Source organism: Serinus canaria, chromosome 1 (assembly GCF_022539315.1).
Source record: "Serinus canaria isolate serCan28SL12 chromosome 1, serCan2020, whole genome shotgun sequence".
Classification (NCBI taxonomy): Eukaryota; Metazoa; Chordata; class Aves; order Passeriformes; family Fringillidae; genus Serinus; species Serinus canaria.
Window position 1 is genome coordinate 4,338,972 of NC_066313.1, and position 18,148 is coordinate 4,357,119.

At 45.8% G+C, this 18,148-nt stretch overlaps 1 protein-coding gene across 1 annotated transcript in view; it reads left to right on the top strand.

Annotated features, from left to right (window-relative positions):
• The window catches only part of CD247 (CD247 molecule), a 46,322-nt gene extending 34,283 nt beyond the window's left edge, over positions 1-12,039 (top strand). Inside the window, 7 exon segments of the mRNA XM_050971201.1 lie at positions 5,607-5,713; positions 6,922-6,975; positions 8,223-8,306; positions 8,964-8,999; positions 9,647-9,703; positions 10,898-10,939; positions 11,651-12,039. Coding sequence (XP_050827158.1) covers positions 5,607-5,713; positions 6,922-6,975; positions 8,223-8,306; positions 8,964-8,999; positions 9,647-9,703; positions 10,898-10,939; positions 11,651-11,716 — 446 coding nt within the window. The 3' untranslated portion in view covers positions 11,717-12,039.
• Positions 12,040-18,148: the final 6,109 nt, after the last annotated feature.

Genomic DNA, 18,148 nt, shown 5'->3' on the forward strand with positions numbered 1-18,148 from the left:
ATGTCTGCCACTCTGAGAAGTGCTCACTGATCAGAGAAACACATCTGATTGTGATCAGCAGCATCTTGTGCCTGACTGGGTGTCTCTTCCTTCAGCCTTGCAGCTGTGAAGTCTCTTTGGGATCCCCAGGGAGACAAGGAGGCTCAATCATTTTATGTGGTCCTCCATCATGTTCACGGGGTTGTAGGAGCTGGAATGAAAAGGCCACCTGATAGTAAATCAGTCTGGGGTGAGTTACTGCTGTGGGACAGAGTTGGTAGGGCAAGGGAAAGGCCAAGTGACCTAGAAACATTTGAATAATAATTCTTGCCTCTTTGTACACTTAACACCAGATTGAATTAGGCACTAGAAAATTTACAGTGGGGAACACCTTTTGCATTAGCTGGATTAAACTTTTGCTGTCCCTGATGAAGATGGGTCTCGTAAAAGCACTTGTGCCTAATCTAAACCCCCTACAAAAGCTAAAAGAGCCTCACAGCTGCAGCTGTCAGCCCAGCTTGTTGGACATCCACGTCTGCAGTTGCCCTGTGCATGGTTTGCTGTCTCTAGGAGGCAACACCAGGCTTGCTTCAGGAAAGCCCTTTGCACCGAGTCCTGCTAAAGTGAGAGGTGAAAGCAGTTGCTTTTTTCTGAGAATGACTGACTGTTTTGATGAAGCAAGGAGTCCCCTTCCAGAGATGAGCAAGGCACACCCCTCCTTTCTGTTTCTGATAAGGCTCTGGAAGCATTTGGAGGGTGAAAGGCTGCCTTATTTAATTATATATTCAAAGTTAATCTTCTTCACCTTCAGACTGAAAAGGTAGATATGTTTCCTCTTTCCACATATCAAACAGCAGCTGGAGATCTACTTGTCTTGCTCCTCTTACTGTTCCCTGGACTTTTTTATTAGAGTCTTTATTCCATGATGTGTTAGGAAATCATAGACTCATAGGAAAATTTGGCTTGCAAAGGACCTTAAAGACCATCTAGTTCCAAACCCCTTGCCATGGGCAGGAACACCAGTGTTTAATCCCATGTGGCATTATAGTATTTTCCTTCTTTTGACTCTATTTCTTCCAAATAAATCGGAGGGAAACTTGAATTATTTGAACTTTGTGTTAGTGCCTCCCTGAAAGAGATCCTAAAAGGAGTACGAAGGGCTCACTAGAATCCTAAAGTGCTTTACCTTGACTTTCCATAGGGCTAACATTCATGGGTGTAAAAAAATGGAAGCTAATGGCCTAAAATACTTTCCTTTTTAAATGTAATTATTTGGGCTGCCCAACATTTGGTGTTGTAACCTGAATCCCGCTCGTATCAGCAGTTTCCACCGGTGACAACCACGAACTCTAATGCTGAACTTCAGGGGCTCACCTTTGCTTTGGGCCATGCTGTGTTTCACAAATCTGTGATGGAATATTGATGGCAAATTAATTGAGCCTCTGCCTTCTGCAAGTGAAGGAGAATTTGGCCTCTGCTTCTTCATCCCTGAAGGGTCACAGGTTTGTTTCTTGTTTCTATCTATGAGTAAAACCTATAGAAAAATATAAATATAAGCAAACACCCTGGTAGATACATTCTTTATGAGCAGGATTATCTGTAATAATTTTAGCTGGCTAACTTGTAGATATTTAGTCTGGGCTGTCCTTTCAGCTGCAGGCCTCTGTAGACTTGAAGTGAAGCACCATGCAGGGTATTCATCTCTCTCCTCATTCTGCCCTAAGCCCAGGGAGCTCTCTTGGTTTCAGAATTTTGCTCTCAGGCAGCAGCAGTGAAGCAAGACCCATCACACCCAGCACCATCCAGACACAGGGATCACTGCCGGTGGAAGATGGTGGTGCCTGAAAAAAGCTGCCCAGCAAGCAGCTCTGGCAGCTCCGGGCTGTTGGGAGAAGGCCCTGCAGGATCTGCCTTTAAACACCTTTGTATTTAACCACAGTTGCATCAATAAATCTCTTGTGCTGGGATTGGTTTTTCTGGGCTCCACTGAAAAACTCGGTTTCCAGGAAGATAAAATGCTTCATTTATAGCTGTGTTACTGAATTTCGGTAACCCCTAAAAGTAAAACCCTTAAATGAATCACTTAATAAGGCTCATGGGAGAGAAAAAAATTTATGGTAGACAGATGTGATCTGGATTTACAAGTAATTCAGCTTTTACGGTCTGTATTTCTCAAACTATTATCAAGAATCATGGTCTAACCCAATCCAGATGCACAGAAAAAACATTGGAGGAGGAAAATCCTATTAAAAAGAAATGTTCTGGCACACTTCACGGGTCCAGGCCATGTTCCAGTGATTCAGTTCAGCTGGTCCCCATTGGTACTGGCTGCCTTAGGCCAGCCCTGTGGGTTAGACCCCAGCCAGCTTTGGGGTGCAACATCCCTCCCTCATGTCATGTTTTGAAGCAGGGTGACTGGATGTGGGTTCTGGGACTCCCTGTGTCTCTCCAGGACTGGAGCAGTGTGGGCAGGTGGCTGAAGCTGAGTTTGCTGCCCTGTGCAGGAGAGCTGGTGCTGGGCCTGAGCCAGGGGCTTGAAGCTGTGAAACCACACAGGGCTCTCAAGGCGGGCGCCCGCAGTGCAGCCTCCCTCCCGGCCCCAGGCTTCCTCTGCCTTGGCTCCTGGGGCTGCTCTCGGCCTCTCACCACTGTCTTTTTCTCACTTGCTTGTCCGCACCACTTCTGAATTGCCTTTTTTCTTTCTTTTTTCCTTTTTTCTTTTTTTTTTCTTTTTCTTTTTTTTTTAATTCACCCATACTTCAGAAAGTAAAAGACCACAGGGGGTTGTTACAGAGGTGCTGGCAGAGCTGCTCTGGGGAGATGCCATCTTTGTGTTCAGGGAGTGGGAGTGCAGGGACCTGCAGCAGCAGGAGAGAGTGCCAGGCACAGAAGAGAGCAGGGCTACATTGCTGGATGGGAGCAGAGAAAAGGGGGGAGCAAAAGTCCAGGCTTTGGAAGGAGGAGGTGCTGGGAAGAAACTTCTCAGGACCAGAAGCACAGCTGTTGACAGACCTCCAGGTGTTGGCAATTGGGATTGAGGAGGTCTGGAAACCTGAGCAGTGCTCTGCTCAGTGACTGTCTCCTCTCAGTTCTGGTATGTGAATATTGGAAAGGCACTGTGCAACTCCTAGTAGGCACTGGGTGACCTGTGAGGTTAATGGAGTGGAAATCATCAGTGAAATATTTGCTATTTGTGCTTTGCTATTTGTTTACCGTTTGTGCTTTGCTCTGTGTGAGGCAGCTGAGTGTGGCTGCTCCCTCAGGCCTGGCACACATTGCTGTGCCCAACTCCCATCATCAGCTCACCTGCTGTGACCTTGTCCTCAGCCCCCAGACCATGGCTGATGAGGGACAGAAAGCACATTTTGGTGGTGTCTAAGGGACTGGCCTTCTGTTTTGAAGAGGTACTAACCCCTCCTCTGGTGACTTAAAAACCTAAACGGGTCCTGTTCACCTGAAGGGATGATAACTGTTTCTACTGCCACTTGTCCATTGTGCTTCCTATATCTTTGACCTTTCTTTCAATAGGCTTTGTACCTTCTGTCTTGTTCTCTCTCTCACTTCCTAATCCAGAACCCCATTTCAAAAGTTATTATTTGGAAATTGCTTTGTACATTTTGCTTTAAGAATACAGAAATCAAATGTATAAAGGAAGGAAATAACACAAACAGATAGAACAAGGGGAAGTAGCTTCAAGCTGCACCAGGTTGGTTATGAGGAAAATTTTCTACACTGAAAGAGTGGTTAAGCATTGCAACAGGCTCCCCAGGGAAATGGTGGAATCACCATCCCTGGAAGTGTTCAAAAAAATCAATAGATGTGACACTTCACAATATGGTTTTAGTGGGCATGGTGGTATTTGGCTGAAGGTTCTATTTGATGATATCAAAGGTCTTTTCCCATCCTAATAATTCTATTCATTTTATTGGTTTTTTTCCTAAACATTGGACTTTGTCATAGTCTCAAAATGTGTTTTTCCAGGGACAATCACAGCCAGAGCAGCAGGCCTTCCCTCACTGAACAGCTTTAATCCATTACCTGGGATGCTGGAGGCCAGGCTGCCCCACACAACACCATGTGGGCACTTGGTCTGCGGGGTCAGCCAAGGTTGACAATGGTTGGCACAGAGCCACAGCTCAATCCCCTGCACTCTTGACATCTCCTCCACAGTCCTCTCTGTCTCCTGCTTTGTCTCCTCCTGGTCTGGGGATTTTATTAGTGCTGGAGAAGTATTGGACTTGAGATGATTGTATGAATGTGCCTGGCTTTGGTACAAAAAGAGGGGATTCAGGGCCAGGACATCCAAAGAGTTCCCAAAAATGCTGCCTTCAGCAGGATCTCAGTTGCCTCCGGGCTGGTGTAAAATATTGTCCTGTGAACTGTTTAGAAGAAAATCTCTAGGAAGGTAATCTCAGCTCGTTTGTTGGTTTTATATACAATGTTAGGAAAATAATGTTATCTCTCTGTCTCTGTTTACCCCATATATATGAAATTTTATAGTCCTGAGGAAATGTGGCAAAGGGTATTTTTCATAAAGTGCTTGAACCATATTTTTTAAATGACAGGAAAAGAGAGGGAAGAAGGAAAACCATCTAAGATCTCATTTATTTCAATGGATTTGTTTCTAAATGCATGATTTAAGGAAAAAAATGAATGCAAGCTCCTAGTTCAGACAAACAAACAAATCTACTCTGTGGTATTTTTTCTGGGTGTGTGAGGCTGTCAGAGGGAACAGTGATTGTTTATCTTCATCAAAGGGCTTTTCAGGTTATTGATAATTTTTGTCTTTCTCTTTTGAACTCCCTCCAAATCTGCACAAAGCACAGCTCAGATGAATATTAAGGCATTTGTTTGTTTGGCTTTTTATATAACTGTGCAATCCAGCTTTTCCTTGGGGGATGGACATGGAGCTGTATATTGGATCTATAGTTACTTAGCCTTTGATTTTTTTAGCTATACTTTGAGAACTTTCTACATCTTTATTAACTGATACAGGGGCAGTTTTATAAAGTTTATCTGCTGAAACCCGACAATATTAACGTGTCCTGCTGGATGTGGTCAGGGTATAAGTACTTAAATAGTGGCTGAAAAGATGGAGACTCCAAAGGGAAAACATGAGGGGCAATGGGTTCAAGTTATTCTTGGAGCATTGAATGTGATGGTGTCAATCTTTCTTTATCTTTAGTGCAGAATTGAGAAGCTCTTCCCTAAAATTTTGCCCAAACAATTTATTTTCTCACACACACTTGATGAAGGACCCGTAACCAGGCCGAGTCATGAATCCCTGCAGGAGATGCTGCTGAGTTTTCCCAGAAAATAAACTGGTCCTGTTGGTTGGGGGAGCTTGCAAACATTTCTGTCCATGGTGGTACTCTCAGCTGGCTGAGGTCCTGGACAGTCTGGTTTAGCTGAACCTGTTTAGAGAGAAGGACTGCCATGGTCCTTTTTGACCAGATTAATCCTGTAATTCTTCTATTCAGAATTCCATCTCCTTTGCCAAGGGGCAGTGTTTCCCTCACACTGGCTATTATTTTTCCACGAAGTGCTATGCAGCACTACCACATTTATGCTGCCAAGCACCCAGTGACAAAAATGACTTTGCTGATGGATCTGATCTTTTTGTGCAGATGCTGCATCAGTTCTTGGCCTCACAGATCCCAGGCTCTGCTACGTGCTGGATGGATTCCTCTTCATTTATGCAGTGGTCATGACAGCCCTTTTTGTGAAGGCCAAGGTCAGTGTAACCCAACACAGATCCATTTGGATTTGGTGGTGTAAGGTACTTGACCTGGGCTGGAAAGTGGGAGTGGAGGGGGACCATCTCAAAGAATGAGACCTTTCTATTCTTTTGCTTTCTTTCTCTCTCTCTCTCTTTTTCTTTTTTTTCCTCACTGTTTCTGGTGTCCACTTGAGCAACCTAAAGCAGTTCTTTCCAAAGGTTCATGAATGGAGGGGGGGAGAGTATATGAGAGTGTTTTGATGTTACACTTATGGAAACATCAGAGATTCTAGATTTTGTAGATGGGAAGTGACTGGTCAAGAGTAATGTGGATTTTTTTTCACCTGCTTTGTCATTGGAAAGAGAGGAGGGGATACACAGAAAATACAGGGAAAATGGCAAGCTTGTGAAGGATGTATTAAAATATCTCCACAATTCAGACATCGTTGATACTATGAGTGTGATGACGCAACAACCCAACCAACCACAGGAGAGGACTTGTGCCATTGCTACAAACATGATTCTATGCCTAAATATAGACTGAGCTAGAAGGTTACTTTTAATAAAGAATTGAATAATAACTCAAAAAGAGTAAATCAGTACAGAATGTAGTTTGACAGGGTTTTTGTTTAAACACTACAACACAAAGCAGCTGCTCTCATTGATCCAAAACTGCCCCTCTTTACCCAAAATTTTGGCTTAGCAATTAATTTCTTATAAGTATTGTGAGCAGCTGAGCCAAAGAGCAGCTACAGGACGAATAATCCTTTACCTCTTTATTAGCTGCCACTCACATCAATTTATTGAGGTGGCACCTGAGCACTGCAAGCCAAGTGCTGCTCCTGAAGGGTGCAGGGATTCCCTGCAGGAAGCCAAACAACTTTGCAGGCAGCTGGAGAACCAAAGTCCCAGGGAGGCAGAAGATTATGACAGGAAGAGAATGGAAAGACAAAATCTGAGGAGGGCAGGTGTGTAGGGAACAAACTCAGATGTTTGTGAGCTGGTGTTATGTGAAATAAAATTACTTGGCTGTTGAGAGCAGGCTGCTGTGTGAATAAAATGCTGCTGCAGCAGGAGTTTGCATTGCCTGTAGCCACACAGGGACCTGCTTGTGGGTTGCCCTGTTTCTGATGAGGGTAACTGGTAGGAGAGAGGGAATGAAAGGACTGAGGGGAGCTGCTGTGTCTCTGCTCATGGAATGGTCTCTATGGTCTCTCTTCCAGCTCAGCCAGGCCTCTGAACCACAGCTGCGGGCAGGCCAGGATGATGTGTACAACGTGAGTAACTGCTGGTCTTTGTTCCCTAATCCACCATCCAGACTTTCTGGGGCACAGAGACAGTGAACTGGCTGCTGGTCAGAAAAACTTTGGATGTGCCAGCTAATGAGAAAGGCTGTACATGTGTGCAGCATGGCAGCTGTAAGGAGGAAAGGTAAAACCTCACAGGGACAGCTTCTGGTGTCACCACTCTGGCCAGATGCTGGAGAGCTCTTTGGACTGCTGGTTCCTGATTTGGCCCACTGAGCCCTGGGTTGGCAGGAGCCCAGGGTGTTTGTTGTGCTGCCCCATGGAACAAACAGGTTTGTGAGAGCTCTGAGTGTGTGTGCAGGCACTGCCCCTATTGCTGCTGCTGTTTGATGTGGGCTGGGCAAAGGGCAAATGCCAAGGAATGCTGTGGAGCTGCCTTTGCACCTGCAGCTTCTCCACTCTCAAGTGTGTGGAGCCTGAGCCACCACAGCCCCTGTGCCTCCATTCCCAAGCTTTCTTGTTGCCCCACAGCAAGCCTTGCTGTACCAGATCTTACCAGAGAAATACCTTGTCCTGTGCCCTGATCTTGGGCAGCATCTTTAGAGGACAGAGACAAGATCCTGCCTGAGCCTCCTCACTAAATTGCCCACTCATGGCAGCATTAAACTCTAGCTTTTTTTGCTATGTCTAGCTGTCTTTTAATTTTTTTTTTCTCACGCTTTTGACCATAGCCACATCCTGTGATGAGTTCGGTTTAACTCTGTAATGCCTGAACACTAATGCAATTTCTTTTCAGTTTAAGTGTAGCCCATCACCTTTCAAGCAGCACTCTGTCAGTTGTGTTATTTTAACCTGAACTCTCTCCTTTGCCCTTGTCCAAGGTAACCTTTTCCAGCTAAGAATTGCATTGGGCATAGAATCTCTGTTGCTCCTTGATGCAAATTTAGATGAGAAGCTCTGCACGAAAAATGAAGCTCGTGGCTCTTTGCTCTCCAGTGGGAGAGAAAGCATGAAAGTCAGAGTCCCTTCCTCTCATGCTCTCTACTTTTCAACTCATTTCCACTTAGGAAAGGTTCTTGATGCAACAGCTTGCAGTTTGGTATCATTTCCATGGCTTAAATGTAGACATTTTTGTTGGCAGTTGCATTTGGGCGTAAAAAGAATTTCTAGTTCAGTGATAGTCCTTGTGAGTTGTGCTGGGTTCCCTTTCTTTTCTAAGATCTATTCTTATCTCATTATCGCGGTGCCCATCCAGTGCTTTCGCTCTCCCGTTTCAGAAACTCTCCCGCGGGCACAGAGACGATTACGATGTTCTGGGAGGAAAGCGAGGAGCAGACCCCGAGCTGGGCGGGAGACACCAGGTAACCTCCAGGCACATGTGCACCTCTGTCCTTTGATCTGGTGCCTCCCACGCCGTGTCACAGCGCTGCTCACACAGGCAGAGCCACCCCAGCACCTTCCTGGGGAGGGAACGACGCGATTTGTGTCGTAACCCGGGCGGCGCGGGGGGCAGGAGCGAAGCTCCCCCTCCCCTTTGATCTCTGCCCCCCTCGCTGGGCTGGGAGCTCGCAGCCACCCGGGGTGGGAAGTGACACCCGGGCCCGGGGCGGATGCGGAGGAGGCCCGGCAGCGGTGGGTGTTTCACAGAGCTCGCTGCGTCTGATGCCATCAAACAAGCGCCCACAAAGCAGAGCAGCAGCCAAAACAACTCTTTGTGCTGCACAGCCCATCACTTTCAAAGGAAAAGAGAGGGAAAACCTCCTGCATCAGCAGGTGACAGCTGCAGGGGGTGAGCAGAGAAGAACTAAGTTTTACCAATTGCTAAAGTGAAATTAATTTTCCCCAGAACAAGTTGTCTGAACAGAACCCCTTACGGGTGAAGGCAGGATGGACTGGAATGGGCAGGAAAAGTCCAGAGAGCCACAGCTGTGCCATGGAGCAAATGCATAAGCACATAAAAGGTGGTGGGGGATGCTGGTAGTGCAATGTATGGGCAACTTCTTTCTTCTGTTTTACAGCAGAGGAGAAAGAACCCTCAGGACACTGTCTACACTGTGAGTAGAGCACTCTGGAGTGAGCAGAGAGGGAGGGATGGCTGGGAACAGGACGTTCTGTTTCATAGGAGACTTTCCCCCCTGCTACCCAATTTCAGCTCTGGTTCAAAACTCATCAGCTGCTTTTCTGCTTTTCAAGACTTCTCTTCCCTTCCACCCACTTCTTTCCCCCAGACCCTCTGTTTTTGCTAGAAAAGTTCTGCTCACTTTGAGTGACAGGAGAAAAACACTGGGGAGATGTGGAAAAGAACGTGGAGCAAGATACCTGCTAATGTCTAATGCTAGTGACTAAACACCCTTGATCCCACGTGATTGCTGCTGCAGTATTGCCTGGGCATGGACTCCAGCCCCTGTGCCTGCTCTTTGGCAAATACCAGTGCATCTAAGAGTGGGTGCTTAGGAACCTCTTGATGGAATTTATTTGACTCTGGCTAAATGTGGTGGTCTGTGCTCCAAAGCAGGAGCGATTTCATGTCTTAAATTGGGTCTTTCTGGGTCTTTGGTACTTGAGGAATGAGCTTGTTTCCAAGACCTTTACTGCTATTGAATGAGACATTCTGAGTTCAGCTGGTTTTTAATGTGGCTACCCCAGGGTGCCTTGGCTTTTCTGTTGTCACACTGACTCCTTTCCCCTTCTCTGCCTGCAGTCACTGCAGAAGGACAAGATGGGTGAGGCATACAGCGAGATTGGAATGAAGGGAGAGGTGAGTTTTACTTTCCTTCCTGGGGAAACCATGGCAACAGAAAACATTTCAGCTTTTGGCCAGAAAACCCCTGATGACTGCCCTGGCTGGGGGGGCTGAGGGCATGAGATGGGTGAGAACAGCTGAAGGAAGGTCTGGTGTCAAGTGCTGCAATGGTGCAGCAGTACTGGAAGATTTTGGGGCATATTTCTCCAGAGCAGTTTGGAGCTGCAGGTTTATGGTTTCCCCTCCATGGGCTGCTGAGGCTGGCTGGTGTTCCAGGATCAGGAGAACAAGTGCCAGCCCTTCCTTGTGCCTGACTTCAGACCAGGAATAAGGGAAACATCCTCCTTCCCATGGCTCTGCTCTCAAATGTTTAAGAAGGCACACATCAATCACAGCTGAGAGGGAGTTTTTAGTTCTGTGCACAAACTGCTGGGGGAGGAGGGCTTGTGTCAAAACCAAACCATCGGGGGACACTTGTTTATGGCAAAATGAAAAATTGCTCTGACCTACACAGGTTCTAGTTTATGTCAAAGTGTCATATATATATATATAACCTTTCATTTCCTTCTAACACATGAAAAAAGGGGCATTTCAAAACAAAGTTTAGTGTTGAGACATGCTGAAGCAACACCAACATTTAATATCTTCCCCTTTTTTATTCTAATGCTCCTCTGCCAGAGTCAAGCTGCGTCTGTGAGCTATGGGGTTATGAAGTTGCACCATATTTTTTGAATGTTTCTGTTTCTGGAGGGACGAGAACACCAAAGCCCTTGTCCCATTCCAAATAGAAGATCATTTAATAGCTTGCTGCAATTTTAACTGTAACAAGCACTACTCCTTGACACATTTGCGATACAATCTAATACTAAATAACCAATGTCTACAGAAATGCTGCCAAATCTCTATACATACAGTGAATCAAAGAAATAGCAACATCCTAAAAGTATGACAGGAAAATATGTCAGCAAACGAAACCAATTTGTTTTATTTCTTATCCTCTCTATTTTCTCCTTAACAGCCCTTGTAGCATGTCTGGGCTGGTCCAGACTTACCAGGTGCTTTCCTCTGCAGAGCAGAGTCCAGGCCGTGCACAGCTGGTACATCCTGTACACCCTCAGCATAGCATGGGGGAACTCGGGGGCTTCTTTCTTTTTGCATAATCAGGAAAGCACCCATTAATCGTTCTATGCTTGTTTTATTTTCCCAAAGCAGCAGAGGCGGCGAGGCAAAGGCAATGAAGGTCTCTACCAGGTAGGCACCACCTCCCACAGCTGCTCCCCTCACCTGTGGCTGGATATCCAATGGCACTGTTGGGGAGGGACAGAGAAGTGAAAGGCAGCTGGAAGTTTCCCAAGCAGGCACCAGGTGTCTCACTAACTCCTCACTCTTGGATGCCACAGCTACCCCTGCTCTGGGATCCACAACACAGGGCACAGCTGCCTTACCCGAGCAGGCTGTCAGGGAAAGGACTGGGCACCACTGGAAGGGCTCTCAGGGGATGCTTCCCAGGATTCAAAGCCACCTCAGGTCCCACTGCCAACTTACTTACGAAGAGCTGCACCAGATTTCCCTTCCAAATCGAAGAGGAGAAGTCCAGAGAACAAAGTTCATGATTTTATGTCTGTTCATTTAATTATGGATGCTCATTCTAGCATCAGTTAGCTCTTAATAATACACAAATAAAATGTAGTACTCCAAAGATCTGCAGAACCAGTTAGGATGATTTGCCAGTCATATTTTCATACCCATTATTCAGAATGTACCTTGCCTTCAGGTAAGTAATAGCTATTTGCACCACACAAAGCCTAAAGAATCACTCAGGAGTGAAAACCTCTGTAGGGGGAAAAAATCAGACTCATGCTCCTTACTGAGCCCCTGCCATCCTGCTGCTGCCAGTCAGCCAGGAGGAAGTAAGCCCTCACACTCATCCCTCACCTGTTTTTCTGGTTTTCTCTTTTCCAGGGGCTCAGTGCAGCAACCAAGGACACTTATGATGCTCTCCAAATGCAGCCTTTGCCCCCTCGCTAAGTGGGAGCCTCAGAGGGGATGGGCAACAGTGAGAGATGCCCACCTGCTTTGGGGAGGAGAGGGGGGAAAGTCTTTTTCATCCAACACAGGCACTGTGTGTTTTCTGTGTGCAAGAACCTCCTCGGGTTGGTGCACAGAATCTGGAGCTGGCCTTTTCCTTCTCTTTCTCCTCCTGAATTAAGCAACTGCTTCTGCTATTAGAATGTACATATCTGTAAAGTTGTTTCCAATTATAGGGGGTATTAGGCTGATTTTTTCTTTGGTCAGCTTTGTGTTGTGAAGATCAGATCACACCTTCTAAAAAACACAGCTATTTCCATAGGTCTTCTTTGTCTTCCAGAGTATTAAGACATGGAATTATGGCTTTATTGCATTTAAACAATTTGCAAAGATGTACAGTATTTACTGTATTTACTTCTTGTAGTATTTATCTTAAGACTACTCCACCCTTTTTGCTTTAAATTTGCCTTTAAAAAACTGCTTCAGAGGAGGGCAACTTTTTTTCTTTAATTATAAAGAGTGACATGATGTTACAGTAGTGAAGCAGAGAGGCTGAATGCCAACTTTCCAGCAGGAAGAAAATGAGCACCAATATCCAAAAAAAGATCAAGCAATGGCACTGCCACTCATCCATAAATATGAGCCAAGTAAGCTGAGTGAGAGACTTCTCTGAAGGCAGAAAAACAAAGAAACAAGGAGATGGGTTCCCCTCTTATCACTTCCAGACAACAAACCGTACAAAAGCCAACATAAATGCAGTTTCCAACCCAGTCTCTCATGAGGCTGCCTCTAAAAGGTGCAGGTATCATTCCAAGGAGGTACCAGCTCAATAATGTCATGTGTTTTTGATGAATTAATAAAACAGTGCCACAGACCCGTGTGTGTGTAGGGAGCAGCAGTGGGAATGGCACGAGCTCCTTACCTGAGGCATTCAGCCTGTCTGCACCAGCCTGCACTCAGCAGCACCCTCTCCCAGGGAAGCTGAGGAGGACAGGATTCAACAGGAGCTCCTACGCACATCCCTGAAGCTGGGATGGGCTGTTGGGAAAATGCCCCAAACCCAGGTATCAAAGGGACACTCACCTCCTGCTGCTGGAGCCTGTTTTGCCTGTGCCTCGCAAGGCTGCACAGGGAAGCCTGGAGGAATTCAGCAAGGACAAATCCAGCCCAGCAACATCAGGAGTGTTTCATCTTGACTCAAGAGCTGACCAAATCATCTCACCAGTCCTCACAGAAGAAGGAGAGCTAAAACAAGGCTGTGGGAACAAGAGTTGCTGCTCTGGGTGCTGGCCAAATGAGGTTATGTCTTCTTTCCAGGGACTGGGTGGGTTAGCAGCAGAAAAACTTGCCGAAATGGGTGCTATGCAAGTTCCAAGGCAGTTTTACTTCTTTAAGCAGTAAAACTGTACCAGCAGTAGGTGCTTGTAGCTTTTAAAGAATATTTGCAATAAATTAAAGCAAAAAAAAAGCAGCAAACTGAGACATAGTAATGAATGCTTCTTGCAAAAAAAAAAAAATACTAGATCCTTTACTGTTCTCTGCAGTGACAAGAAAAATTGAGAGAACTGGGTGATAACTGAGACACCTGAGCTGAAAATTACAGTAAAGTTATGCTGCAAAGCACTCGATGCAAGAACAAAGAGTGCTGAAAACAGCTTCCTCTTTTTAAATCACCATAACTGTATCTGCAAGATGTAGAAGTCACGAGCTTTGGCAGCGTGAAATACCAACCACCAAACAATAGGAATGAAATTCTTTGGAGGGGGGGAAAACACCTTTATGCTCTTTATATATCAATGGATACCTTGATTTCAAAAAGCATCTATTGCTGGTTTTGGGGCCACTCACCGTAGGGCTGAGCTGAGTCTCCTCTTTGCCTTCAGGAACCACCTGAAGCTGTTTCTGCTTTGGGGAGAGGAGCTGATAAATACAGAATTAGAACAAAAGCTTCAAGCAGAGTGCATAAAACCCGGGCTCTCCTGCAGTTTGAAAAGACAAAGGGCACCAGATCAATCTTCTGGCCCAGTTTGATGCATAGGGAAAGGGAAATCAGCCTCCCCTGACACATTTAAAAACTACAAACAAGTGCATACATGTTAAAACACTTGGAAAATGGTTTAATGATGTTTACAACAGAAATGAACTGTACAATTACAGTAAGTTTAATATATATAAAAAATTACAGCAGACAAATGCATCTACACAAAATCTACCTTTTCATTCTGATTTACTGTAATCTACACAATCTCTCAATGCCTACAGCTATCTGTAGGCAACCACTGGGAAAATAATAATAATAATAATATAATAATAATAAAGGACATCTTTAAAGAGACAGCATTTCGCCTTCCTCCTCACCCTTAGTGTGATCAGCAAGGTTTTGAAATGTGTGGGACTCTCACATTTCAGTCTCCAGAAAAGCTTGGGTTGCGTTTGGGTAGGGTACTCCGCAATGGCCCTTGATTTCAAGTGTTCTGCTGACCTCAAGTGTATAAATGCAGTGTATGAGGAAGGCCAAGGGAAAAATAAACCTCCCAGCCAGTGTAAGCAGGCAGTTGTACAGAGCAGTGAAACCATTAGGACCAAAAACTTGTCTTATTTAGAAAAAAAAGCAAAAAGGGACTGCCCAGACACTACAGACATTCACAAATCCTCATTTCTTTGAAAATTATGATCAGATTCAGAAGAAAGGGCTTGGTTTTCCACTCCCAATTCTTCATACAAAGGGGTAGTTTTCAAACTAATACTGTAAATATGTTTTTAAAACAAAATTTAAGCTACTTCCTCTTTGGCCCACCCCTTAAAAACAGTGAAACCCCCTTTGCACTGAGAAAGAACCTCAGGTCAGTGGGGAAAACAAAAGAACATGCTGTCTCTTTAAAAAGAAAGAAAGAATCCCAGTTGGGAGCGGCCATCAGTGAAAATGCAATCCAAATTGGCGGTCTGGTGGAAATTCCTCACGGAATATTATGTACAGTTTTAAAAACCCTTTGTAGTTGGTTTTTCTTTTATTATTATTTATGAACACCTAGGCAGTGAAAACCGTTATGTTAATACATACATAGACACACCCAAAACATACAAAAATACTATTATTTCAAACTACTAAGAATAGGACAAGTTCAGTTATCTCCATGCTATGACTTTAAGAGCATTACACTGAAACAAACAAGAATTTAAACGACAATTTTTTAATATCCCAGAAATATACCAAAATATACATCTAAGCTTTGGAATTACTGAGGTTAGACTAATGCAAGTGCTGGGTAATCGTACTTAATACACAAGTCTAAGGTTCTGCAGGAAAGAAATTATCTTTGGTATCTGCATCAGGCTAATAATATTAACATTTGGATTTTGCTTTGGGATAGAGCTTGTCTGACCCTAGAACCAAACACCCCCCAATCAACTGAGATTAAAAAGATCCATGTAAAAAGTTCCTCCATTTGCAATCCCCCCCCAAAAGTTAAAAAGTCACAGGCATCTACCTAGCATAAAAGGTTGAGAAATACAATGCATAGTTGCACAGTGGTGCTGCAAAAATAAAAGAAATCTAGAAAAAAGGAACTAGAGGAGAAATGAAAAGCTGCTTCTTCTTCTTTCAGGGATTTCTCACAACAGGACAGCCTCTTCCAAGCAGTGAAGGGGGGGGAAGCTCAGAAGTGCACCTCAGCGTGTATTAATCAACATCACCCAGCCCCCAGAGGGTTAAAGCACCCAGCAGAGCAGCCAATCCTGCACCCAAGTCTTCAGCTCCTCAACCCACCTGCGAAGCCCCGGCCTCCCTTCCTAGCGCCTGTGCCCCAGATCTCACCCTGGGGCCGGGAGTTGCTGCCCGGGGTGTTCTGGAGCCCCGGGCCGACCCTCGCCCGGCCAGCCCAGGCCAGGCCGGCCTCACAGGTGGGCTTGGTGCTGAAGACGCCCTTTGTCTTTGGTTTGTTTGTTTGTTTTGAGTTTATACAATCATTAGGAAATCTTTGGTTTTGGCTGGAAATTTTAAAAGAACAAAACAAAACAAAGAAACCGCCCCCTCCCGACTTATAGCAGCCACCGTGACCTGACAAAGCTTCTCTTTCCCATGGGGGTAGGGGAACTACATTCAAATAAAGATGGACCGGGTTAAGGATGCAGCTTCTGGCCAGGTTGGGGAGTGGGGAAGGGATACAGGATTGTCAAATAATAAAGAAGAAAATTAAGTATTTGGAGGTTTCTATTTTTTTCCTTTTTTTTTTTTTTTTTTTTTTTTTTTTTTTTTTTTTTTTTTTTTTTGGTCATGTTAAAAAGTGAGTAGCATGTATGCAGCACTGGGCTGAGAGCGCCTCCTGGCCCTGGAGCTCAGCGTGGCTCTGGGGTGGGAAAAGGCAGCGTGGGTGGCCCTTTTCCATGGAGAGTGGAGGGGAGGGGGTGGATATTCACAGACTAATCAAGAGGACCCCTTGTAACCAAAGGAAATAAGATAAGATTGCAATTTGCCCTCACTTTGCAGTAGCTTTTAAGCAGCGACATTCAGAGGCGTTAGGGGGTCACTCCCCAGGTTGCAGGTCACGGGGTGCTATAGGCCAGAGTTCAGTGTTAATCAAAGGAGGGAGGGCAGACTTGGCAACTCTGTGGGGTTTGGAGAAAGTTAAAGCAAGTTACTCAGTTACGAGTTAGAAATGAGGTATACGACAGCTCCTGTACCTGTGGCGGATAAACACCCCACACCTACTCACACCTAGCCTTAGATACTACCACAGAGGAAGGAAATGGAACAACGGCACTGGCGGGGACGCAGGAGCTCCTGCCCGGGCCCTGCGCACGGAGCGCCGGCACTTGGGGGGCGTACGGGGGGCACTCGGGGCCGGAGCTGCTCCAGCCCTGCCCGAGCCGCCCGCGGGCGGTCCCGGAGCGCTGCCTTCCCTTCCCCGCGCTGCGGGGAGGCGCGGCCCCGCTCCCTGGAAACTCGCCGGGAGCGGCCCTGAGCTCCAAGTCTTTCTCTTTGCGTTTTCCCCTTGGACTCGCTGGGGCGCAGGGAGCATCGGGGTCACAGAGGCCGACACATGGAGAGTGAATGGGGGAAGAACTAAAGGTTTTGTCTCAACTGCCTTGTTCTCAGGACACTGTCACGGGTGCTCTTGTTCCTAAATCGTTTCTCAAGGGGGTTGTGCGATCTCGACGAGTTGCCCCTTGGCATGCCATTCCCCAAGGTCTTAGGATTCCTACTATTAAATAATCTCAGGGTTTTATAGCACCGCAACGTGCCGGCTTGGAACGCACACGAAGTTATGACATTCAGGGAAAAGGGCTTCTGTAGCTACTGCCACGGAATTCCCTAAAGGCAGTGTGAATCCTGAAGTGGGGTCTACAACAGATAAGACAATTTTGGGAGGGAAGGGGATGCAACGTGATAAATTAAGTAACTTACGGTATTATGTAAAGCTCTGCCGGAGAATATTCCCCAGCAGACCGGCACAGTTTAAAGACAGATCAGTGTTTTGGTCTGAGCTACTTGACAATGTCCTGTTTGGTAGAGAGATGAAATAAGGCAGAGGGGGTATGTTCCAGTTCTGGGGCTGAGCCTCAGCAGCACTAAGGAACGCCAAAGGTATCATCTTCCCTCGCCTCCCACAAGCTGTTTCATTTCCTTCCTCAGATTTGTTTTCCATAAAGCACACCTTGTTTTCCACTTCTTTTGTTCCAAGTGCTCTTTTCTTTGAGAAGTCATTTCTTCAATATCCCTATTACCTATCTATAAATCTAACTAGCTCTTTGAAAAGTCACACAATATTAATACCACTTTTACATAATGTCAGAACAACAATTCTATTAGTAAAGCTTTCAGTGAAGTTCTGCAACCCGATTGGTGTCCGGAGGAAGAGTAGCTGGACAACCCGCTCTCCCCCTTCCTCCCTCCCTTTCTTCACAAGAGCTCACCAAGTTCACTGATAAAACAGCTCAGCCCAATAGCAAGATACATGAACATGTACAAGGCTACTTTGGGGAGCAAAGAAAGGAGTCTTCAAGATCCCTCCCTTAAGAGAAAGACCATCTGCAAAAGCTGTTGAACAGACTCTGACCTTGGACTACACTGCTTCCACATTTGAAGGAAAGAAACAGTTTTCCCTGACTGTATCCCAACATCAGCCTAAGACCTGCAGCACTGGGCAAACCCCAGACACCGTTTGTCTTCACAGAGCCGATGCAACTCCATGCAGAAAAGGTGGGAGTACCCGCAAGAGATGAGGTCCTTAGAGGAAGGGACACCGACCCAAAGCTCAAAAAACCCCCACCCAGCTTTTCCTCTTACCCGCTCTGAGAACAGCAGAGCTGACAACTTATCAGTGCCTTTGGTTCCCTACGAGGACACTGGGAATTCTCCCTCCCCAGTGGAGTCGAGCTCCTTTAGAAACCCAGCTCTCGCTCCCCGCGCGCAGCCGGCGCTCACACGCACTC